General features: G+C 43.3%; 1 protein-coding gene across 1 annotated transcript in view; it reads left to right on the top strand.

Annotated features, from left to right (window-relative positions):
- EPHA4 (EPH receptor A4) overlaps positions 1–21442 on the top strand; it is a 102296-nt gene that overhangs the window by 48039 nt on the left and 32815 nt on the right. The window contains exon 5 of the mRNA XM_082487402.1: positions 10812–11150. Coding sequence (XP_082343528.1) covers positions 10812–11150 — 339 coding nt within the window. The remainder of the gene's footprint in view (positions 1–10811; positions 11151–21442) is intronic.

The raw sequence follows: 21442 nt of genomic DNA on the forward strand, positions 1-21442 counted from the left end.
TACGTACCTAATAACTGTGCTTGCAAGTGAGTAATTACACAGGAGCTGATTATTTGAGCATATGTTTATTATGATTGCTTAGACTTCTAAATAAACAAATGTGCTCTTTTTTCCTTTCACTTAACTTGTGGCTCTTCTAAATTTCCAGACAGACGCCGATTATCGCTGTTCTAGCTTTTAGAAGAGTAAGAAAGTCAGGTACAACGCACGGTCATGCTGGCTACTAAATTGTAGGTAGCTCTGCACCGGCTTTGCCGTGCTTCTTTCCCAGGGTTTGCACACTTGTTCTGGCACTACTTCAGTCTAACCTCTGCTGTTGGAACGCGTTCTCCATAATATGAAGTATACGCCAATAGAGCTTCTGATCTTCAGAAGTTAAATTTATGATACAATAATTCTTCCACGTCTTTATGTATGTCTGTACCTTAAGAAAATTATTTTGTTCTTAAAACATCATATAAGATTGTTCATTATGTAAACAGGATGTCAAAATGCCTTTTAAGGTGCAGTATGGCAGCTGCGTGAGCAGAGGGAACAGTAAGTAGGCAGTATTGGAGGGAATGATTTTTCTTCTCCACGTAGGCTGGGAAAATAGACCATCCGTCGCTGCATTGCTGCCAGTCCGAGAGAAAGGGATTGTGAGTGATGGGAATCTCAAAGGAGAAAGCTGTCTCCCCTCGTCTGTGGTGATGGGCTGAAGGAATTGAGAAAACGTTGAATAAGAAGGGGAGTGGTTATGGCTTGAAGAGAGGAGACAGGAGTGATTCGACAATGTGTGTTTATAATCAGTAGACTTAAAATCATCACTCCTTTAAATACAGCAACTGTTTATTAGCTGTCTTCTGATTTTCTGGCCAGACCCTTAAATTAACAGAGACATTTACTCAATTAAGTGGGGGCTTTGATTTGGTTAGTCAGGACCCAGTTCTGTAGAGTCGTTGAAGTAAATTAGAGGGCTCACAGAATAAGAAATTCAGCAGTTGGGCCAATGACAGAACAACTTATTTTTCTGGTTGGATTTCTTTCCTCTCAGACTGTCACATAACTTTCTGGTATCCACAGTAGAATTCCTCTTTTTATCTCGAAATATTGAGTGAACACAGGTGGCATTGTCTGCAACACAACGTATTAGAGTAGATGAGATAACGTGTCTTAGCATACATGGCAATGAAAAATGTTCTTATACGGTGGTTTTTGGAAGAGAAACCCAGAGCCCACAGGGGTGGCACCCGTAAGCATCAGTTTTACTACAGCTCTGCCAGGGGTAACTGGACCTCTTCGCTTAACTCCCTTAGCTTGGAGAGCAGAGGAAATATTGGTTGGATTGTTCTCCAGGTGAAAGGAACAAAGCCTGTTGTGAAGCCGGTAACCAGGGTTCTTTTGGCAAGTAAATAGGAAATCGTACATGCCAGTAAAATGGACATTTTATCACTGGCACTGGTCCAAGATCCCTAGCTTGGCAGAACTCCCACTGAAGTCAGAGTCTTGCCCAAGTAAATAAATTAAGAATTGTTTACCAAATCAGTTGCCTTATTAAAAGCCAGTTGTAATGCTAACCATGCCCAGAAAGGAGAACGGGGGTGGAAATAGAGCAGATGACTGATATTTCAAGTGGCTGCTGCATCTTGCGGACTGTTGACTTTGGTTTCACCAGTTGTAAAAACATGTAATCTATAATGATAAATGGTCAGGAATAGCCAGGCAGACAAGAAGCGAGCGTTGTCCGAACTGTCAGTGCTCGTGTAAATTAGCCCACAGCAACAGGAGACCTGTCCACAACTGCTGAAAGAAGCAATTAGTGGCAGCTACATATACAACTGTCACAGGAAAAGTGTGGGCTTTATTTCTAAGCCTAAACTTACACAGCCCAGGTGTTTACTCTGTGTTATAACTTGTCTTTCAGATGGTTAAAGATCAACAACAAAGGCTTATCTGAAGGGCTTCACAGCTCACATGCTGAAACGTTATTGACAGCTCCACAGTTGTACAGGTTTAATGAAGCTTTATGAGATGGAAAGAGGAGGCCAAAGTGCTTTTTCTTGAAGGCTGTGCCTGGCACTGGTTTGCCAGACATTTTAGTGAGGGAACTTAAAGAGTTTAAAGACATTGATTATTTAATAATTACTTTCTTTGCATCCACTCTGAAAGTTGTAAACTCTCTATTTCACACACTCAGCCCTGCCTCCAGGGAGATGAATTTTAGGACCACGATCAAGTTAAAGAGTATTGATTAGAATTGTTAAATGCTGTCGGTACAATAATGGCATCGTGAGGCCCTGTTGAGAGAGTAGCAGTTATGGTCACGTTGGTGAGGCTGGCAATGCAACCAAAAGCCTTCGCAGAGTCGTACTGCCTTTAGTGCCCGAGCTAGCCCCTTCAAAGGTACGTGTTGTACTTCCAGTGACATTTTGTTGCTTTTTGTAGATATGCTCCAAAGATCTTTGGAGTTGTTCATTGTATGGATCTTTTCTTTTTCACACCTCTTTATTTGTTCTCTTTATTCTTGCTGTGTTGTACACAAAAGCTGGCTTTCAGGTCTTGTATAGCAGAAGATGTGCTAAACTTTTCGCTGCTTCTGATAGTGCATTTCTAGTTAGGTTTTCTTGCTATTAGACAGTTGGACGCTTACTCCCAGGTGCCTGCTGCTCCTGTAACTTATCACAGACTTAACTGCTCCTCTGTAGTATAGCCAAGGCCAAGTTGCCAATTCAAAACAGGCCAGTTCATACTAGGCTCCTTTTAAACGACGGTGAGTCATAGCAACCTTCCCTGTTGTATGAATCTTGTTTATTATGTAGCAAATTAGCTCAAGATTTCTGAATACCCTGAGCTCCCTTTGAAATCGCTGGAGATGAAGAGGGTCAGCATCTCTGGAGCAGGCTCATAAAGAGGATGCTTTTGTCAGTCCCAGTCCAAAGCCCATTGAAGCCTGCTGGTCTGCCTGATTGACTTTGATTAACAAACACCCGTAGTTGGCACTCTGCTGCATTTCAGTGTGTTTACAGGGTTTTCTCAATTTGAGGGTGAAGTTTGAAAGCTTCGAACTGCAGCAGGTTATCGTATTATTTTTACTGTTCATTTGAATAATTTTTAATCCTTATCAAGCTACGGTCTACTTTTTGTGCCTCAGAAAAGAGAGGTGATATTTTCCTCAAGGAGAATGCGGGAATGGTTAAAGAAGATTAAAGTCTTTTCTGCATGCTTGAGGTTTTCTGATGTCTGGTGGGAATTGCCAGTGAAGCTTCCTTCCGATTTCACACTGTCAAGCAAACGCAGACCGAATGCAGGGTGACAACCCACTTGAAAATAATTATCCATTGCCCTGGCTGCAGAGACATCCGTTACCTGATAGAGAAATGTGCTTTTACACATGTGCACACACAGACTGCGCAAATTATTTTTTTAATAGTTTTCTCCTTCCAGGGCTCAAAAGCTTCACCCTGCCTGTTACTTAGTCACATACATATCTTTTGAAAGCATCTTTCTTTTAAAGGCGGGTACATTTTAGATGCAGTGATCTGGTGACTGACAGGATGCTCATAACGAAGGCTTGTCTTCTTGAGGGTATATATTTGAAATATCTCCATTAGCACTTCCATGGAGACTGTGGATTTCAGCTTGCATTTTTAATAGATCTCCTCCCACAGATAGATCTTTCAAGGTAATAAATATTAACCGCACCATAGGTTAGTAATAAACAGAGGTGGTTACAGTCCAAATACTGATAATATCAGTTTAGTCCTTAATGGGTAATGTTGCTGCCAAAATAACTCACTACCACTTTTAGTGGCTGAGGACTAACCTGGCACACAAAAGGGAGCTCCTGGTAAGGAGCCTTCTGCCAGGGGACAGGCTGTGACAGGGGAGTGCGGGCAGGCGGCTGTTCGTGGCTAGAGAGCGCTTTGTTTTGGGTGCCATCAGAGTGGGGTTTTCATAAGCGCTAAATTAAAAGGCATTATTAAATTTAAAGGCATTAAGTGTCAGAACCCTGTGCTGAGGTGCTTTTGGTTTGTTTTGCGATGTTTTTGGTTTTCAGCCTAAGAAAATAGTATGTAACGGCTACTTGTGTCTGATAAAATTGGCCAAACCAAAGCCCACAACTTTATCTTCAGGACTTTGTCCATGGGACCTCTGAGAAAAGGAAAAAGACTTTTTTAACTCACCTATAGCTTTGGTGAATAAAAGCAGTTTGCCCCAAATTTGGAGCTGCTAGTTGTCTAAAAGTGGGATTCTGGCATCCTATCAGCCTGGGGCAGCAGATAACCAACCTGCAAGGTCCTCTTTATTTCTTGTCATTTTATGGGGCAACAAAGTCACTCGGGAGCTGTTTTGCTGGGAATCATTTCTTTCTCTTCTCCTTTCACTGTTCTTTAATCCACACCTCCTAACCGTACACTGTTGCTGAACTAAATTAACTGGTTTAGTGAAGACAGTATTCTTTATGTCAAACAAGTCTGTCTGGTCCAGTTGTAGAAAACTGTAATTGAATTTACTGTATACACCCACCCAGACTTTTAGAGAAGCACCTTGCTGGGCAGATTGGTAATAAAAAAGGAAGATGTAAAACCAGGGATATTAAAACCTTTGTCATAACCATTTAAATACGGTTCCCCAGCACAGTGCACTTACAGTTCTACCCTCAGATCCCAGGGTTAGTTTCCAGAGGTCTTTTTCAGTTGCGTAGATCTGTTGGGTTTACAGCTGTAGGGCGAAAGGGTGGGCTGGCTTGGTCACCCAACAAATCGTGCCTGTCTGCCTGTCTCGCTGGAGTCCCTCCAGCTCCAGAAGCCCAGCTACAGCACATTCTTTGACGTGGTTTGTGGTATGTGGAGTTTGTTGGGGGAGAAGTTCTCTTCTTTCGACTCTTGGCTTCATGGTGGTGCTGACCTTGCAGTCCTGGTGCACCCTGGTTAGACACTGTCCCTGGGCACGCCGAGGGTCCTGGTGCCTGTACTTTCCCTTTGGCATGCATGAAGGGCTGGGCGCGACCGATCCCTGAGGGCAGCAGGAATATTCACTCGGTTGCAGCTAATCGTCTTTGTGCTATTTGCCTTTGAAATCGTTCCTTGCATTCAGGATAGACTTTCTTTTTCCTTGGTGGAACGATTTTGCCAGTTCCACTAGGTTGAACCTCCTGCACTTGCACTGTTATCCTTTGGTGGCAGAAGAAAGGGGCTTTGGGTTAACTTCCTCAGCAGGACGGTGTCCGAACAACAGGCAAACAACCCCTTGATGGTTGAGCCAACAACCTCTGATGGTCCCTCAGTGTGTAGGGCAGCTGATTTAAATGCAAAATATTATTCTCCTTGGAAATAAATGCTTTGCTGAAATGTCATTATGCCCATTATTAGTCTGCAGCCTGCTTTGCTTCACAGCCATGGCCCCTTGCCATCTGCACCCCACATATGCTAGTTCAGCCCCGGATAGCGAGTTCGTTACTGGGTCTTCCCTGCGGAAGCTGTACGTGAGTCACTTCCTTTGGTGCTCAGACCGGACTTGATCCCTGGTATGAATCACAGAGGCTCCTTAACTCTGCCCACAGAGACCTATAATCCAGAGAGAGCTGGCACACAGGTAATGTAGCACACGGAGATGTCCTGTGGTCTGGAAGGTGGGAGGGAGCTGGTCAGGTGTTGATATGTGCCCTTGTCATGGTTTTCATCAGGCCTTTATCAGTCTCGCCGTGACACGCGGGAGGCTTCTGACTGGAGAGGGGCTGGAGTGTTTTGTGGGAAGGAAGAGAGAAATATTGATGGATGAAAAGTTAAAATGCAGCCTGAGGTTGTATTAAGAGTGCTAAAATACATCAGTCCGTTTAGTACAAGTAATGCTCGTGCTATTAACCCCTTAAAAGCTCTAGTTTTCCTGAATATTCGTTTGACATAGGATACAACATTGTCCTTAAGACAGTCAGATGTGTCTATCTGTGGGTGAAAGAGACAGATAGATATAAAGGCTATACCGTATTGCAGCAAGAGAAAGCCAAACAATCTGCATTGCCCAATATGTTTAAGTAAATCTAATAGGAGGGTTGAGGAAGATAGCAAGATTAGCTTGACAAAGATTATTTGTTGCTAAACAGACTGTTCAGTGTTTCCCTCAGCCCTGACACACACAATGAACTGCTCCACCCAGGGCCTTTCCATTTGCTTCATGGCTCAGTTGATTTTGATGTGTTTATTGTGAAGCAAGATTTATGGAGCCCCAGGAAGGAATAAAATTAAAAACTTCCGTTCCCTGTGTTCCCACAGAGGAGTCCCCCATGTCCACGTACGGTGGTAGTAAATGGGCTGGGTGAGGGATCCGGCTTTCAGGTCCCGTGGTCAAACCGTGTCCTCTGCAGTCCCCGATGGGAGAAGTGCGAGCAGCTCTGCATCTCTGTCCCTCAGGTTCTGTTGTCTTGGGCAGGGAAAGCGAGACCGCCTGGCTTCCTAACACCATCAAATGAACTGTAAAATTAGTTGGTTTTCAAAATAAAAATGTCTAGGGTTTTTTTTTTTTTTTTTTTTTTTCTGTAGGAACTGTCACATTTTTAAGCCCTTCTGGAAGCTCCATGCTTCCAGAATGCCAAATGGCTCATGCAGTAGCAGTCTTCCAACAGCAGGAATTTTAAGAAAAATGATGTAAATCGTGGGGCTGGGGACAAAATCACAGATGTTGGCACCAGTATCAGATGCACAGCTCCCTGTCTCCCCTCTCATCTGCTCCGTAGCTAGATTTTTCTGCTGGAGGACAGAGGGTTTGTGTGAGGGTGGTGGTCTGGCTGGCAGGACACTGTCCCTGCGGGATCCTGCTAGCTGGGTTCATCCTGGGAACAGCGCTGGCACTTCCAGCCTGCCACAGCCCTGAAAGGTTTTTCGTCTCATCTATCGGCAGCGGCTTTGCTGTCAGAAACAAAGCAAATCCTGATCACCATTGAAGAAGCAGATACGCCCTGTGTTTCAACATCTGAAACCGGGCCCATCAATCTGAAACTATTCCCCACTCCCAGTGCCAACAGCTCCATTGATGACTGTGCTCCATAAAGAAAAGAAATTGCTTTTCCCCTCACTGTAATGTCAGCCCACCGTTTGGAGACTCCCCCGCATCTTCCTTTTCATGCTGGAGGTGGTGCACTCATCTCTGTGACCTGCAAGCATCTGCTTCCCTGGCTTTCCGCTTCATTGCGTCTCTGTTTAGACACTGCAATGCCCTGTCCCACATACTAATTACTGACTTTTTGCTTCTGAGGAGCTTGATTCATTCTGGCACATTTTCCCACGTGAAACTGGACCTAGAGCCTTGGAAAATATCTTAATGGACATCAGAGTAAGTCTGAGTTTAACCCCAAACTGGCTGCTGTATCTGAGCTAAAAGGCATATCTTTCAGACAGTAACTGTGGCAGTAGGAACCTTCCTTGTGTGGAGTACTTTGCTTGACGAATGTCCCCCTGAAACGAGGGCAGCCCTGGCAGAGCCAGGGGTTGCTCAGGGATGGGAGGTGTTTGCGCTGACACCACCTTATCTCAGCTCTTCTGGCCGTGCTCCGAGTCAATGTGCTCACTTGTGTGATCACAGCAAGTGAACGCTCTGTAAGAAAACGTTTTCTGCCTTTTGTCGCTGTTAAAGCTTTTGCTGTTTCCCCCAGGAGCAGTTTCTGTTCAGGGCTTGCTGCTGCCAGGTAGGTACTGAGCCGACTCTGGGAGGGCAGATGTCCTCAGCTCCCACCAGCTCCCGCAGCCGCTCTGACGAGGTCAGACCTTCGCTGCGCAGCGTGGACTTGGGCTGCAGTCTACTGCGGCTGCTGGTTTCCTCCAGAAGCTTTTGTTTGTTCTCCTGCCTCCTTGACTGTGCGGAGGGACAAATGTCACCTTGTGCACCTGCCTGCCCTGAAAAGAGGCAGTTTGGGGATTTTGGAGTAGATGTGGTTTAGATCAGTTCCTGCTCAGCAGTTCCTGTGCTGCCACTTGAGTTCATGATTTCAGGAGTGTCTTCCACCTCATTGCACTTGGAGTGTGCTTTTGAAAAGGAGACTCGTGTATTTGCAGGCTAAGCAGAGATCGCTTTCTCCTGCCCTGGGGAGCTGGCAAACCCAGCTTTTGGGGGAAGAAGGGTTGGTTACGGGGCAGAGGCACTGGGCTGAGACTTGAGAGAGTTGTGACCGATGCCCAAATGTGCAAGGCATGTTTTGTGTGCCTTTGTCATCTTGCCGCATCTCTCTCTACCTCAGTTTCCATGTGATGAACAGAGATTAAAACCACTTTCTTTCCCTTTTCTTTCTCTGCTAGCCTCTAATCATTTTTGGAGCAGGAAACGTCTCTTACTGTGTTTGGTAACTGATCTTTGAGGAAAAGGGTTTTGTCCTTAGGAGTCCTAAATGCTGCCAGTGTATAAATAAAAGTCATGAATGGCAGCCCGGTGGTGCAGCCGGCGGGAGGGCTCCCCGTCGCAGGGGCTGGCCCGGGCTCTCTCTTCTCCTTGCAGTAATTCTACCTGTCAGCCCTGATTAACTCAGAGACTGTTTCAAAGGTTTGGCTGGAAGAGAGGATTTCCCTCTTTTCAAAACGAATATATTAATTTTGTATTTCTGAAGTGAGCACAGCGAAACAATCCTTGCTCAGCTACTCTTGCAGCAGAGGCCTTTCATTTAGGTACTGAAGTTAAGTAGATACCTTTGACCTCTAAGTAATTTAAGACTCTTTTCTTAACCTACCTGCCTCTCCTAAAATTCCTGTCTCCTGTTGAACATGTGTTACATCCTGGAGCTTCAAGCGCAGACCCAAGGACATGATGCAGCCCTCAAAACCTTGTCCTCCACAGCGTGCTCGGGCTTCCTTTTAGATGCACCTGATGAGTCGAGGCAGCCAGAATTAATCTTCACCATAGTCACTTCTTAATGGCTTAACCTCTTCGCTGCTACACTTGAGTTACTTAGTAATTTCAGCAGAATTTCACCGTAATGTATTTGCTTCCCATCTTAACCTGATGGCTGGTTTTGTACCTTTGGCATATGAGAGATTATGATTGATGTATTTATGCACTTAATGAAGCTATTGGTGCTGGCTGATTTTTTTATTTTTTTATTTTCCCCAGTTTCATAACATTTGACAAATAACAGGAATGGAAAACCTGGAATGAAACTTGCCAGAACTTTCTTTTTCCCTTCCTTTTCTGCCAGGAGATCTTGGTTGAACTTTTTTTGAATTCCAACCGTCAAATTTATTTTGATAAAATTTAAGGAGCTTTCATAAGCTTTCCTGTGTCTTGAATAAAAATTGAATTTGTGGCTTTCTACAGAAATATTTCCAGTACTTTTCTGGTAATAATATTTGTATTTAAACCTTAGCTATGAGTAATTCCTACGGACTGCTATTTTTACTGTATTCCAGTTTGTATCGTTACATTTTGCAAGCTTTGTTCCCACTCTCTGTTTCATTTCTATTCGATATGGTATTTAGCTTATGTCCTGTCCCAAAGTACTGCATGCGTAGTCAGAGCACCTTTGCGCTCTACCCCAGAATAGGCTGCCTTTCCGTGATCAGTGAAGCTTTTTGTGACGTATGACATACCCATCTGTTTCATGGGGTTGCTCTGAATCATCCTTGTTAAATTTAAGGGTACGAAAAGTGTGTCTCGCCTCAACTGTATTGAAATTACATTAAGAGTCACAGGATTAGCTCTTCTGCATTTTCAGTGAGCCCATTGTTTTCGGGCCTGTGGGGATTTAAGCATATAAATAAGATTTCTACCCGTGCGTTGGTTACAGAGCAAGGCAGGGCACTGCTGGAGGCAGTTTGCCTGGTCGGGCAGAACTGACCATTACAGTCCCAGTGGGTAGCAGAAGGTGCCTGGAGGAGCTGCCTCCTGCGGGCTCTGCTCTGCTCCTACTGCCCCTTCCCTGTGCCCAGCTCTGCCCTTCTCCTGCCCAGGGATGTCCTCCCCAGCCTGCCTTCGGCTCTGTCCCCAGATCTCATAGTGCCCATGCTGGAAGCAGCTGGGAACTGTTTGGCAGCGTGTTTACGAGTCTTAAAGTCTCCTGTCCCGGTGGTGCAAGAACTGACCTTGCGTCTCTGATTCAGCCTTATTTCCAGGCTTTCTGTATGCTCGCTTGTTCCTGACCCGTTTTCTTGTATCAGCTCTTCTTTCAGCTGCTCACTGTATTTTCCTCCCCAATTCTTTCATGTTCTCCAGCATTCCCCCTATTGTAACCTTTATTCTCCCTCCTTCAAAGCCTTAGTTCTGTGTCCAACTCTCTACTCACATCTCTCTCCTGCACCCCAAAGTGTCATGTCCAGCTCCCTGCTTGATGGGCTTCAGTGTTCACTGAATGGGATCTGACATTGACTCGTTGGGAAAATATTGCACTTCTATTCTTAAGAAAAAAATATCAGATGAACAATTTCAATGAGAGTCTGTCCATAGGTAATGAAGGACCTTGAAAATCTCAGGTAAAGCAGGAGTTTGTGCATTTGATGCTTTGCTCAGGAGATCACGGAAAAATGAATGTAAAATATGTAAATTTTAGGCTTTTCATCACAAGTACAAGTAGTGAAAGCAAAAAAACCCACTCTTCTTTAATTGCAATACTGGGCTTTCAGGCTCATTTAAAGCTGGAAAACACTGTTAATTCTTCAGATGAAGAGGTCAGAGTTTGACTTACCAGTCAATTATTCACCTTCATTAAGAACAGAGAAGTAAAAGTCCGTGTGGTCTCCACTGTCCTTGACTTCACTGGGAGTTGCACATGCTCGCTATCACCCAGGATACTAAGTCTGAAGATAGCATGTGAGGTTTTTCCAGTTACTAAAAACATGTGGACTTTTTCTTTTTAGGCCCTCCGTCTGCTCCCCAGAACCTGATCTCCAATGTCAATGAGACATCGGTGAACTTGGAGTGGACCGCCCCCCAGAATAAAGGTGGTCGGGAAGACATCTCCTATAACGTGGTATGCAAGAGGTGCGGTGCCGGCGACCTCAGCCGCTGCCGGTCCTGTGGCAGCGGTGTGCACTTCAGCCCCCAGCAGAACGGCTTGAAAACCACCAAAGTCTCCATTACTGACCTCCTGGCACACACTAACTACACCTTTGAAGTCTGGGCGGTGAATGGAGTGTCCAAGCAGAATCCCAGCCAGGACCAAGCCGTGTCAGTCACTGTGACAACTAACCAAGCAGGTAGGAACCTAACCACAAAATCTCTCCTCTCTTCTGCCTGTTTTTTAGGAAAGCTGTGATTTCCATTACATTTAGCATTAGCAAATGAATGCAAGGAGCCTTAAGATGTGTAACTGGGTCAAACCCTTATTTTCTGGTTATTTATATGGATAGTTTAAATTCTTTACAGCTAGAAAAACAGAGGAGGGTTTGACTCCTGTAGCTGGGAGCGGAGCTGTGCTGCAGCACGATGTGAGGACGCTGGGAGGCATTCTGCAGAAGCAGAACAGCACAGCCGCCCTGGGCAACGCGAGGGGACAGAGCCAGGGCCGCCAGCAGCTCGGCCCTTTGTAGGGGTGACCCGGCACATGGACACAAATATGCCCTTGGTGTTTAGAGAGGGCAAAATACGCACTTGGGAAGCACGGGATTGTGCTTCTGCCTCCTTCCCTAAAGAGCTGCGTAACATTCAAGAAGAGGAATGAGTTGGTGCTTGCTCGCCTGCCTGCTCGCTCTCCTCTCCTGCAAAGTCAATTAGATTCCGTCCCGTTGTTAAATAAATACCTCCTTAACCTGCTGCTAACAACGTTTCAATTGATCAGAGCTGGCTTTACTTTAGAGATGGTGTATGAGCTTTCATCTTCATGCTGGCTGATTTTTGCGTTTCACTCATCTGGGAGAGTGAAATACCATTTCTGTTTATACCTGATTATTTTGGAGACCCTAGGCAGTTCTACTCTTTCAGTCCTCTGTGCTTGACCTAGTAAAGGCTGCTGCAGCAGATTGCGGTTTAGTTTTGATGATCTTTCATATTTTTTTCTCTAATTACATGAAAACATTTCTTATTTGCAGCTAGCTAGGGTTTCAAGCACAGGGTTTCGGTTGAATTTTTAATTTAATGCACAAAATTATATACATTTGAATATGACACTCTTCTATATGCAAATTAGATATCCAGACTGTCAAACTGGCTACAAGACCGGCAAACCTGTTATCTAATCGCTCACAGCACTGATTGCCTTCAAGTCCCACAAGACGTTGCAGGCATTCCGCACCTGAGAGCGCAGCTTACAGGGCTATCATTTATCATTAGACTTATGGTGTATGGGACAATACTAATACTGTATATTTTGATAGTACTGGACTATATAAGTATAATGGAATTCTGTTTCCTAGTAGAGGCATGTGAAAAATAGGCATGCATAGTCTAAATATCAGATTTTAGCTGTAGTCCAGAACACTTCAATATTAACATTCAATTTTGCAGTGACAGTTACAAGCAAAATTGTCAAGTCCACGCTGAAGCTCCTTTGAAAATCTGGTCCAGTGTTTTTTGTTCTTTACACATACAGTTGACAGCATCCCTTTTAAATTATGATTTGAAAATTCAAACTATCACTTTGCCTAGTTGAAAAGAAGACTAATAGAGAACAGGGGTTATTACAGAGTCTTGGGAGAAAGCTGCAGGAAAATGCTGTCATACGCTATATGAAAAGAGAAGGTTGAGAACAGCAGCAGGGACAGTGTTTTTGTGCTATGAATGCCTAGCAAAGAGAGTATTTCTGACTGATTTTGGCATGTGTAAGGATTAGTGGATGCATATATGCATGAATAAGTGAGTGGGATCCATCTACCGTGTGAAAATTCTAACATCTTATGCTTTAATATGCAAACTGAAATCTGATTGAATATGCAAATAAGAATTGATTTTGTTTATTATCCATGAGTAGCAGTTCTTCATGTCAGGAAATTTGTATTTTTGCCAACGTTTCCAATTATGAAACATGCCCAGTCTATCAAATGCTTCAGAGGGCTGGAGAAAACCGTACCGGTGCAAATGAAAATTAACTCCAAGGTGCCGGTGTTCTCCTGTTCTTCATATGACTTTGTATATTCTGCTGCATAGAAGATCTACATAGAAATGTGTGGCCTAAACCTACAAATCTCAACCGAGATAAATAGTCCTTACATATGCAAATAATCCCATTGATTTCAGTGAAACTGCTTGCTGGAGTAAAGATTTGTAAAGTTGGACCCTTGGGTTTTACAAGTACTGATCTGTTCAATCATTGTAAATGTGTGTCTGGGGTGCATTAAAATCCTTGTGCCACTCATTTTCTTTCACTATATTTCATTATAAAGAAATCATGTCATGATAGAGCATTGCCACAGTCTTGGTTTTGATCTTGCACCTTCCTTACACTAATGTAAAGCTACCTTGGTTTCTTTGCAGCAATTTCTAATTTCAGATTAGAGCCAAGCTCATCCTTTAATAACGCTCTTTCCCTGTTTCGCTCATAAAAATGTAACTTCCCACACTGAAGGTCTGTAAACGGCTTTATTGTTCTTGCTATCTATGCTTGTGCTTTCCAATATTTGATAGAAAAAAATAATTTTAGCCTGGTTCTTTAGATGTGAGTGGTGCTTTTGGGTCCTATTCTGGGGAATTTGCTGAAATTCTTTGCAAGGGGGGCATCTTTGAGTTAAATTCGGTAGGGATGATAAGTATGCAAGGGACCAGGAAATCCATTCTCCTAACAGCAGTCTCAAATCGACCTTCCAAATATGCAACTGTATAATCTGAAGAAAATATACAGAATTTTTAGAACACAGGTTTTAATGTCAGAATCAGAAATCTGAATATTTGTACGTTTGCTTGCATTGGTGCCAGCAAGGTATGCATTTGGAGAGGGACAGAAAGCAATGAGAAATCAGTTACTGGTATATTCAGCACAAAATTGAAGAAATGCATTGCAGTGAAATAAAAAGTGCAGTTGAAAGCCACAGGTGTTTGTTTGTTTGCTCTTGCCATTTTACTCCTGGAGATAATGAAATAAGGCAGTTTACTTTCCCCCTTTGTTTAGAAACTCTTCAGTTCCAATACTGTAGAAAAATATTTAAATGAAAATAAGCTTTTGCATTCAAAGTAGGATCAAAAAGCATTTGAAAAAGTATTTTTTCTGCTTCCTTTGAAAAAGGTCCTGTTTTTTATAGCTTTTGTTTGGGTTTTTTTTGAAGAGAGAAGCTAAATTTCAGGCTTTTGACCAAGTAAAAATTTCTATCTCCTAGTGAAGTATTTCAATGTTGTGACATTTTAAGAATTTTGAATGCTGAATTCAGCTCGCTATTCTACATGTTTAGTATAATAAATTTTTTGAGTTTTTTGAGATGGGAACTGCCACTCTTTTCCCTTATAAGATTAAAAAGAAATTAAAAAAGCAAAGGATGGAATACCGAGCTGTTGAAACGTGCAGCCAGCGCCCGTAGCACAACGAATACTGGGAAATGCTGATATTAAGGGTCTTCACCAGCAGTGGTGACTTTTGTGGCTTTCTGTTTTCTGATCAAATGAAATCACCACTTTCTCACTCCTTTAAAAATGTGAAATGACTTGTGGAAGAGATGCAAACCGGCGATTCTCATGCGATGCTGCTAGGAGAAGCTAATTTCAATGAGAAACCCTACCAGGCAGTTGACTGAATAGCTCAAAAATCTCCTGGCTCTTTTTTTTTCTGCTAAGGATAATGCTGCGGAGCTGTTTAAAATTAAAAGTAAATCTCTCAATAAAGAGACCTTGTTCACAGCAAGCAGGAAGCTTTTGGTTTTTGGAAGAGGTGGTGAACAGTTTATATTTTTATTAAAGATTACAGCTGAGCTGTTTAGGTCTCCAGCCTGACTGCCAGGTTCACTAAGTTCGCCTGTCTGGTGTCCGAGGGGGCAGCACCGCAAGGACAAGGTTTTGCATGGATGCTAAAGGCGTTCGTAAGGCAGGGGAGCAGTGGCGGGGAGGGGGGGGGAGAGCCTACGTAAGCTCTTAATGAGATGTAAAAGCCAAACTCATTACGCTGCTTGCTTTCCTCCCTTCTTTTTGTTTGCATTTTATGAGGGATGGGTGTCCTTCTTGTTCCTGTGCTTGTTGGAGTTAACACGGTTGATATTTCTGAATAAACAGAGTGCCTGGCGATTTGTTACGTTGTTAGGTTACCTTGGGCTCACTGCTTCCTTAAGTGGACCAGCACAGCTAGATGAAGGCAAGATGTGCCAATTAGGATGAAAACACAGTATAAATAAACTTACTCTTTCTCCCATTGCATCGGACTGGATGTTTTCAAGTTGCCTGTGCTGAGGATCAAGAACTGATCTTTCTTATGAATATCTCAGGCTCTTTGTCCCATTTTTTTCCTCTTTCTGTTCTCACTCCTCTCCCCAGCTCCTTTGTCTCTGCGGTCCCCCACACCTTGCCTGTCTAGCTGTCTGTTCTCCTGTCTCGAAGCTGCTTCGTGTCGGAGGCAGGGCGGTGTGGCTGGCTGTGCTGCAGTCCTTCCCCCCCTCTTCTGTATGCTCCCCCGGTCCCTCACCGTCACTCAGAGCCCTGCGGTTGTGCAGGATCCATTTCCAGGCAGGAACTAAAATGGGTCACGGTGCCACCAGGACTTGAGCACCGCCAAGAAGGCCTGCGTGAATCGAGGATTCTTCTGGGACAGGCTGCAGTTGCGGTGACCAAACTGTGATGAATTCGAAATACTGACATTCAGTGCAGGGAAGGAAAATGTACTATTACTCAGATTTATTTAGCCTTTAGGTTTGTTTGTTGTTTATGTTCTTAATTCCATTACTAAAAGGAAAAATATTCTGAAAGATCCTGATCCTTTGAGGATGATTGTGTTTTAAGTTAGAAATGGCGTGGGGGGAAAGGAGTGGGAGTTGCTTGCTTCCAGATGACTCACAAGTTCTACTGGACTTTTTGGTAGGGGAATATATATTCCCATTTTGCATTTCGGTGGGTCTTCTTTGAAAGCCCATGTTTCCTTTCAAATGCTGATTAGCATTCCTCACGTGTTGTGCAGAACAGCACAGAAAATGCATATAAGGTCTTACATTCTGTCAGTGTGGTTTAGCCTGTGCAGAGCGAAATTTGCAGTCAGTAAAAATTCATGGACATACATTGCCCTTGGTCAATGTGCGCTCCTCGTATCGACAAAGTAATAGTTGCTCAGGCAGATCAAAAGCAACACATGCCAAGGCCAGGAAACCTAAGGTTTTCAGTATTTTCTTTTTAATGTGCTACTTTCCTGGATATTTATAACTTATCTATAAAGAATTGCTCTGTAGTAAAACATCAAAAGACATTGTTAACTAGATTTCAGTCGCAGAGCTTTCTTTAGATGACTGCATGAATACCCTCAAACGGCTACTGGAAAATAAAATTAACAGAGAGACTGAAGATCGATCGATCCATCTGATGCTCTAAACTCCATCATGTTCTTTGAGCGTAGTCCTGGTTTCAGTAGAAATAACAGTAAATCATTCTGTTTGCTGAGAGCGAACATAATATTTTTTGATTTTGTATGTGGTGATATTTATGTGCATAGAGAATTGTATTGATAGGGGGATGGAAAAAGAAGTTAATTTTGCTTTAAAAAATAGCAAAGCCCATAGTTGTTCAGACTGCTATAGTTTTGTGCTCAGCTCTTGCAAAAATTGACCTTTTTTTTAATGCAGTCACGGTGATGAGTTGTTTATTGTTGTATTGAAAAATAATTTTGAAGGGCTATATAACCCTAAGGAAGATGTCATCTCCAAATAGCCGGGGAAGGAGCTCTGTGAACTTGAAGACAGGATTCATCATACAGTTGTGTCACAGTTGCACAGACCCTCTAAAATACTGTAAGCTGGCAAAATAAGTCATTTTCTGTTCTGACACCACTCTTCCCATGTGCCTGCTGAGATATTGGGAGGCTCATGCAGGTCAGCTCCCCTTTCACGGCTGGTGGGTTTCCAGTCCAGCTGCCCGCCTGGCTCCCTCGAGTGGCGCAAGGATGGGCAGGCGCTGGGGAGGTTTAGGGTGTTGTGGAGGGCAGGATTAAGGTGTCGGGACAGGCTGTTACTGGGCAAGCGTTCTGGACCAGTTGGTAAGTGTTGAGGTTTGCAGCAAGTTGGACGGCCCAACCTGGAACCTGAAGGTGAGTGAGTTTGTGCCTCTGCCCAAACAGAGGAGCGGGTGGCACTCCAGATGCCAGGCACAGCAGTAGCCTTCCCAGACACCCAGGAGTCTATTCAATTTTTTATTTTTATTTTTTCCAAAGTTCTTGCTACCCGCATGGTCCCACCCTTTCCAGTTACTTGTTCCCTGCAGCCAAAGGATACAAATAGGCTGTCCAGGAGTCCTTTTACAGGCACACAAACCCGGGAGGAAACTCGTGCACATAGCTGGGTGTGTATAAACAGTCACAGCGCCCTGGCCACCCAGTTCCCCACAAGCCTGATTTAAAATAATATCTTGGCGAACATGTGGATATGCGCCAGATGTCCAGAGCATGCGATGTTTGTGTGATGCTTCTAGCTGCTGCATTCTTTTTCCTGCAGAATGTCAGGGTAATGGAAAAGGGGAGTTGCAAAGAGGAGGAGGTTTTATTTTGCTTTAAAGGTGTTGATACTAAGGATGATGGATCAGCAGTCTCCTTGTTCCTCAAATGGAGCTGTGTCAAGCGTGAATTCAATAGGGAAAGAGATTCAAAACTAGTAAGCAGGGACTTGAAAAAGGGGTGATCCACGAGCGTGACACTCCGAGTGATTTGTTGCAGCATCTTGCAGAATTCCAGGCTAATTGTATGCAACTTTCTCGTTTTGAATCTAAACCAGTGTGGTTTCTAAGGCTTCACGTTTATCTGCTAGACATAAGCAGCAATCCCTCCCTGTACACACATTTTCAAGCAGAAGGGTTGGAACAAGTTGTCAACTGGTGTAGGGTTTCACCTGCCCTCTTTGGTGAGGTGACCTGCCAGGTTGTGCAGGACAATGATCTGCCTCGTTCTGCCCTGGCTTTGGCTCTCCAAGGCAGTTGTGTTTTGGCTTTCGCTTTCTGAAGATTTACATTCGAGGGAGTTACCACGAGGACTTCTGAAGCAAACCAAATAATGTATTTTGGGAAACCACAGACCTTTCAAATATAAACGTAGTGGGAGATCCACTAAGAAGATAAGTGATCCCAGCACAAGAAGTCTGGGAATTGCATGGAAGCAAACAGGTAGAAAAACTTCTGGATTCAGTGTTCGGCATGAGATTTCTCAGAGCCTCAGAGATGACCACTTCAGGTTTCTTCTGCTGCACGTTTAATTGCGTATGTATGATAATGTGTCTGAGTAAGGAGCTTCTCCAAGCTGGCAGATGCAAGTGGGAGTTTCTTATTAACGACTCTGCGTTCTCGCACAGGCTTTAACTGATGGTCTGTAATAAATGTGTAGTTATAAGCATACGTGCTCCCGTCTTAAAAACAAAACCGGGAAAACTATTGTTGGGAGGGATTAAATTATTATTTTAAGGTAACTACAGATTTCCACAAAGAAATAATAATTAAAATAACAACTGCCTGCTTGCTGGCAAAGCTGTCTGCACCACCCATTTCCATGAATTTGTATTCAAGGTGGGGGATACAAGTCTTGGTCGGAAGGGGGAAAAAAAAAAAAAGCGCTTTCTAAAGATCCTTAGTAAATAACCAGCTTCAGGGTTCAGCGAACAGCTTAGACAAGTTGCATGTCAGATAGTGCCAAGAAGTAATTGCAGCATTTAAATAGAAGTTTGGTCACATTTTTAAAAAGATCTCATGGTTTGCTATGGAAAATGGAGGTTAGTTACATATCCTCCGTGGGAAAAAGGCATTTAATTTCAGGACTGGGTAGTGTTGACCATATTTAAATTTATATACATAAATTTATATATATATAAAATGTGACTTTTAGGAGGCATCAAATCTGATCAAATTCTGGTCTTGGTGACGTTGGTACAGATGAATAGTTACCAAACTGACAGAGATGACGATAAGGTCCTGCAGCTTTTATTTGCTCTGGACTATTTAACTGTGTGTTACCTTTTGCTGGCAGCACACTGACATTTCACGTTCATAAAGGTTGCTGTTCAGTCTGAGCGCTTCCCTTAAATAATTGGCAAGGAAATGTTTTCATGTGGAAGGAGATTTTGCCCAAGAATGTTTGTGGCTACCAAATGTTTAGACGGGCTTCTAAATTTTCTAGTTGTTTTTACAGCTGACTAAATTAATTGGAAAGCAGCCAGAGAGACAGCAGAGTCCGGTCTGTAGTTGAGCAACAATAAAAGGCTTTGGAGAACTTTATCAAAGCTTCCATTAACCCCCTGCTGATGTCCTCAAATGGGATTTTTTTGAGAGTGGAAACACAAAAGCTAGGCTGCACAACTGCCCCTGTGTGTCCATTCAAAGGTTTTAAATCCGCACAGTTACTAATTAAAATGCCATGCAGAGTAGCACAAATAAACATCGCCAGTCCCTGAAGCCCAAAGTTTCTGCAGTGGCTCATAGTTTGGAGGGCAGGGTGCTGAACCGACCCTGTAAGGGTGGGTAGAGCATCCCCCTTTGGTTCAGGTATTGTGTCCTTGTATGAGGCGGTGCAAAACGTGTGTCGAGTCCATCCATATGCATGAAATCATACTCCCAGAATGCCATCGCAAGGCAGCCGGTTATTTTTTATTTATTTTTTGCATAGCATTGCGTTGAACCACGAGGACTAAATAGAGCTGTGGCATGCCTGCTGGATCTCTATAATCATGTTTGCCAGATTTTGGCGGACATCAAAATGCTGAGCACACGAGTGAATACTGCTCCTTTCATTGCGAGATGTCACTTCAGATTTAGCCCCACGTGTGAACTGGCGTGCAGGGAACGCTTTATTATTATGGCCGGGCTCCAGTGGGCTTCCCCTCCCAAACAAAGCAGGCAAATGCGTAGCCTCTATCTGCATCTACTTGAAGGATTTCATGGCGTCTCCTTAGATTAAGGTAATCCGCCTTCATTACTAAATTCAAGAACCAGAGTCCCAGAACTCTTAGTAGTGCACTCGGAGAATGGATTCGAGGTCTCTGAAAGTTGCGATTTGTAAACTGATAATAACAAAATATGATTGTGGTTTTGGATTTAATTTTTTAAAATACAGTCTGGAGAGATGTAGGAAGCTCGAGCATTTGTATTTTATTCCTCTGGTCGTTTGTATTTCAAAACATCCCTTATGGAAAAGTCCTACTGTTAATTTAAAAGGAAATTATAACTTTTGTCTCAGCCTTCTGAACTGTTCCTCCAGAATTTATTAGGATTTTTATCCCTGCTATCGAATTCTATCACTTAGTCTTAAAAAGACGATTGACTGATTCTGATTTTTTTATTAAATACTTCTACTGTTCCATAAAATCCTTTTTGGTTTTCTCTGTATTAAAATCCATTGAAAGTATCCACAGATTATTACAGCCAGAAAAACCCTTAAATGGTAATGTGCTGTGGATATAAATGTCTTTCAGTTCCATAGATTACTGAAGGCTAAAAGGAAAGCACTGAAGTTTTTAATTAGCTTTTTATTATTTTTAATTTTCTGTGTTCCATTAAATGGTCCCATCAAGAAATAATAGGACAAGACAGTTTTGGCTAAGCAAAATAGGAAGGTATAGGAGACATCTCTTCCAGCCCGCTATATGAATTGAGTTTTGTGTGGTGTCCATTTATTTCAGGAAACAAATAAAGGCATGATCTCGAGACAACCCACTACAACGGCTCCCTGGGAAGATTGCACTTGTCTCGATAACATACTGCGTTCTTTAAATCTGTCCTCTGAATCAGCCTCAATTTATCTTTCTTAGCATAAAAGGGAATGCAGATGGAATGGCTGCAGCCTCCCTTCTAGTTTATCAGGATATTGTGCATGCACATAAATAAGACAGAAAGTGACTGGAATATGTAAGTGGCGGAGCGTTAAATCCCGGGCTTTTCAAGCTCCCAGGGCACTCTGGGACAGGGTGGCCAAGGGGAGTCTTGTAGGAGCTGCAGAGATTTGTGGGCTCTCCATCCTCCTTCAGATGTGGTGTGCAGACCCAGCGGTGCTCTTCCAAGAGTATTTCAGCCGTTTGCTTTCACTCCTGCCTGTGCTGAAGGTTAAAACTGCAATTATGCAAGTCCTGGGAAGGACTGATTTGGAGAGAGTCGACTGGGCTCAAAGGGAGGCTTCGTTAGCACCACTGGCAGATGCGGCATTTTCTTTAACCAAAGAATATTTGTATTTATATTTGTTACACCGACAAGCTGTGAACGTCACAGGTTAGAAGGGGCTCTGTAGCACAGGAGTGTCCTAGCTTATTTTCAGTCTGATCCTTAAATGCAAGTTACCAGCTTCATCTGGATCAAATGAGAAGATTATCAAATTTTTGGACCTGTTGATGACAAAACCAAACTAAATACAAAAGCATGAACCTTAGCGGAAGGAGAAACATAACATTGAAAAATGCCTTGCATGTTGTTG

This window comes from Vanellus vanellus, assembly GCF_965231255.1.
Source record: "Vanellus vanellus genome assembly, chromosome: 8".
Classification (NCBI taxonomy): Eukaryota; Metazoa; Chordata; class Aves; order Charadriiformes; family Charadriidae; genus Vanellus; species Vanellus vanellus.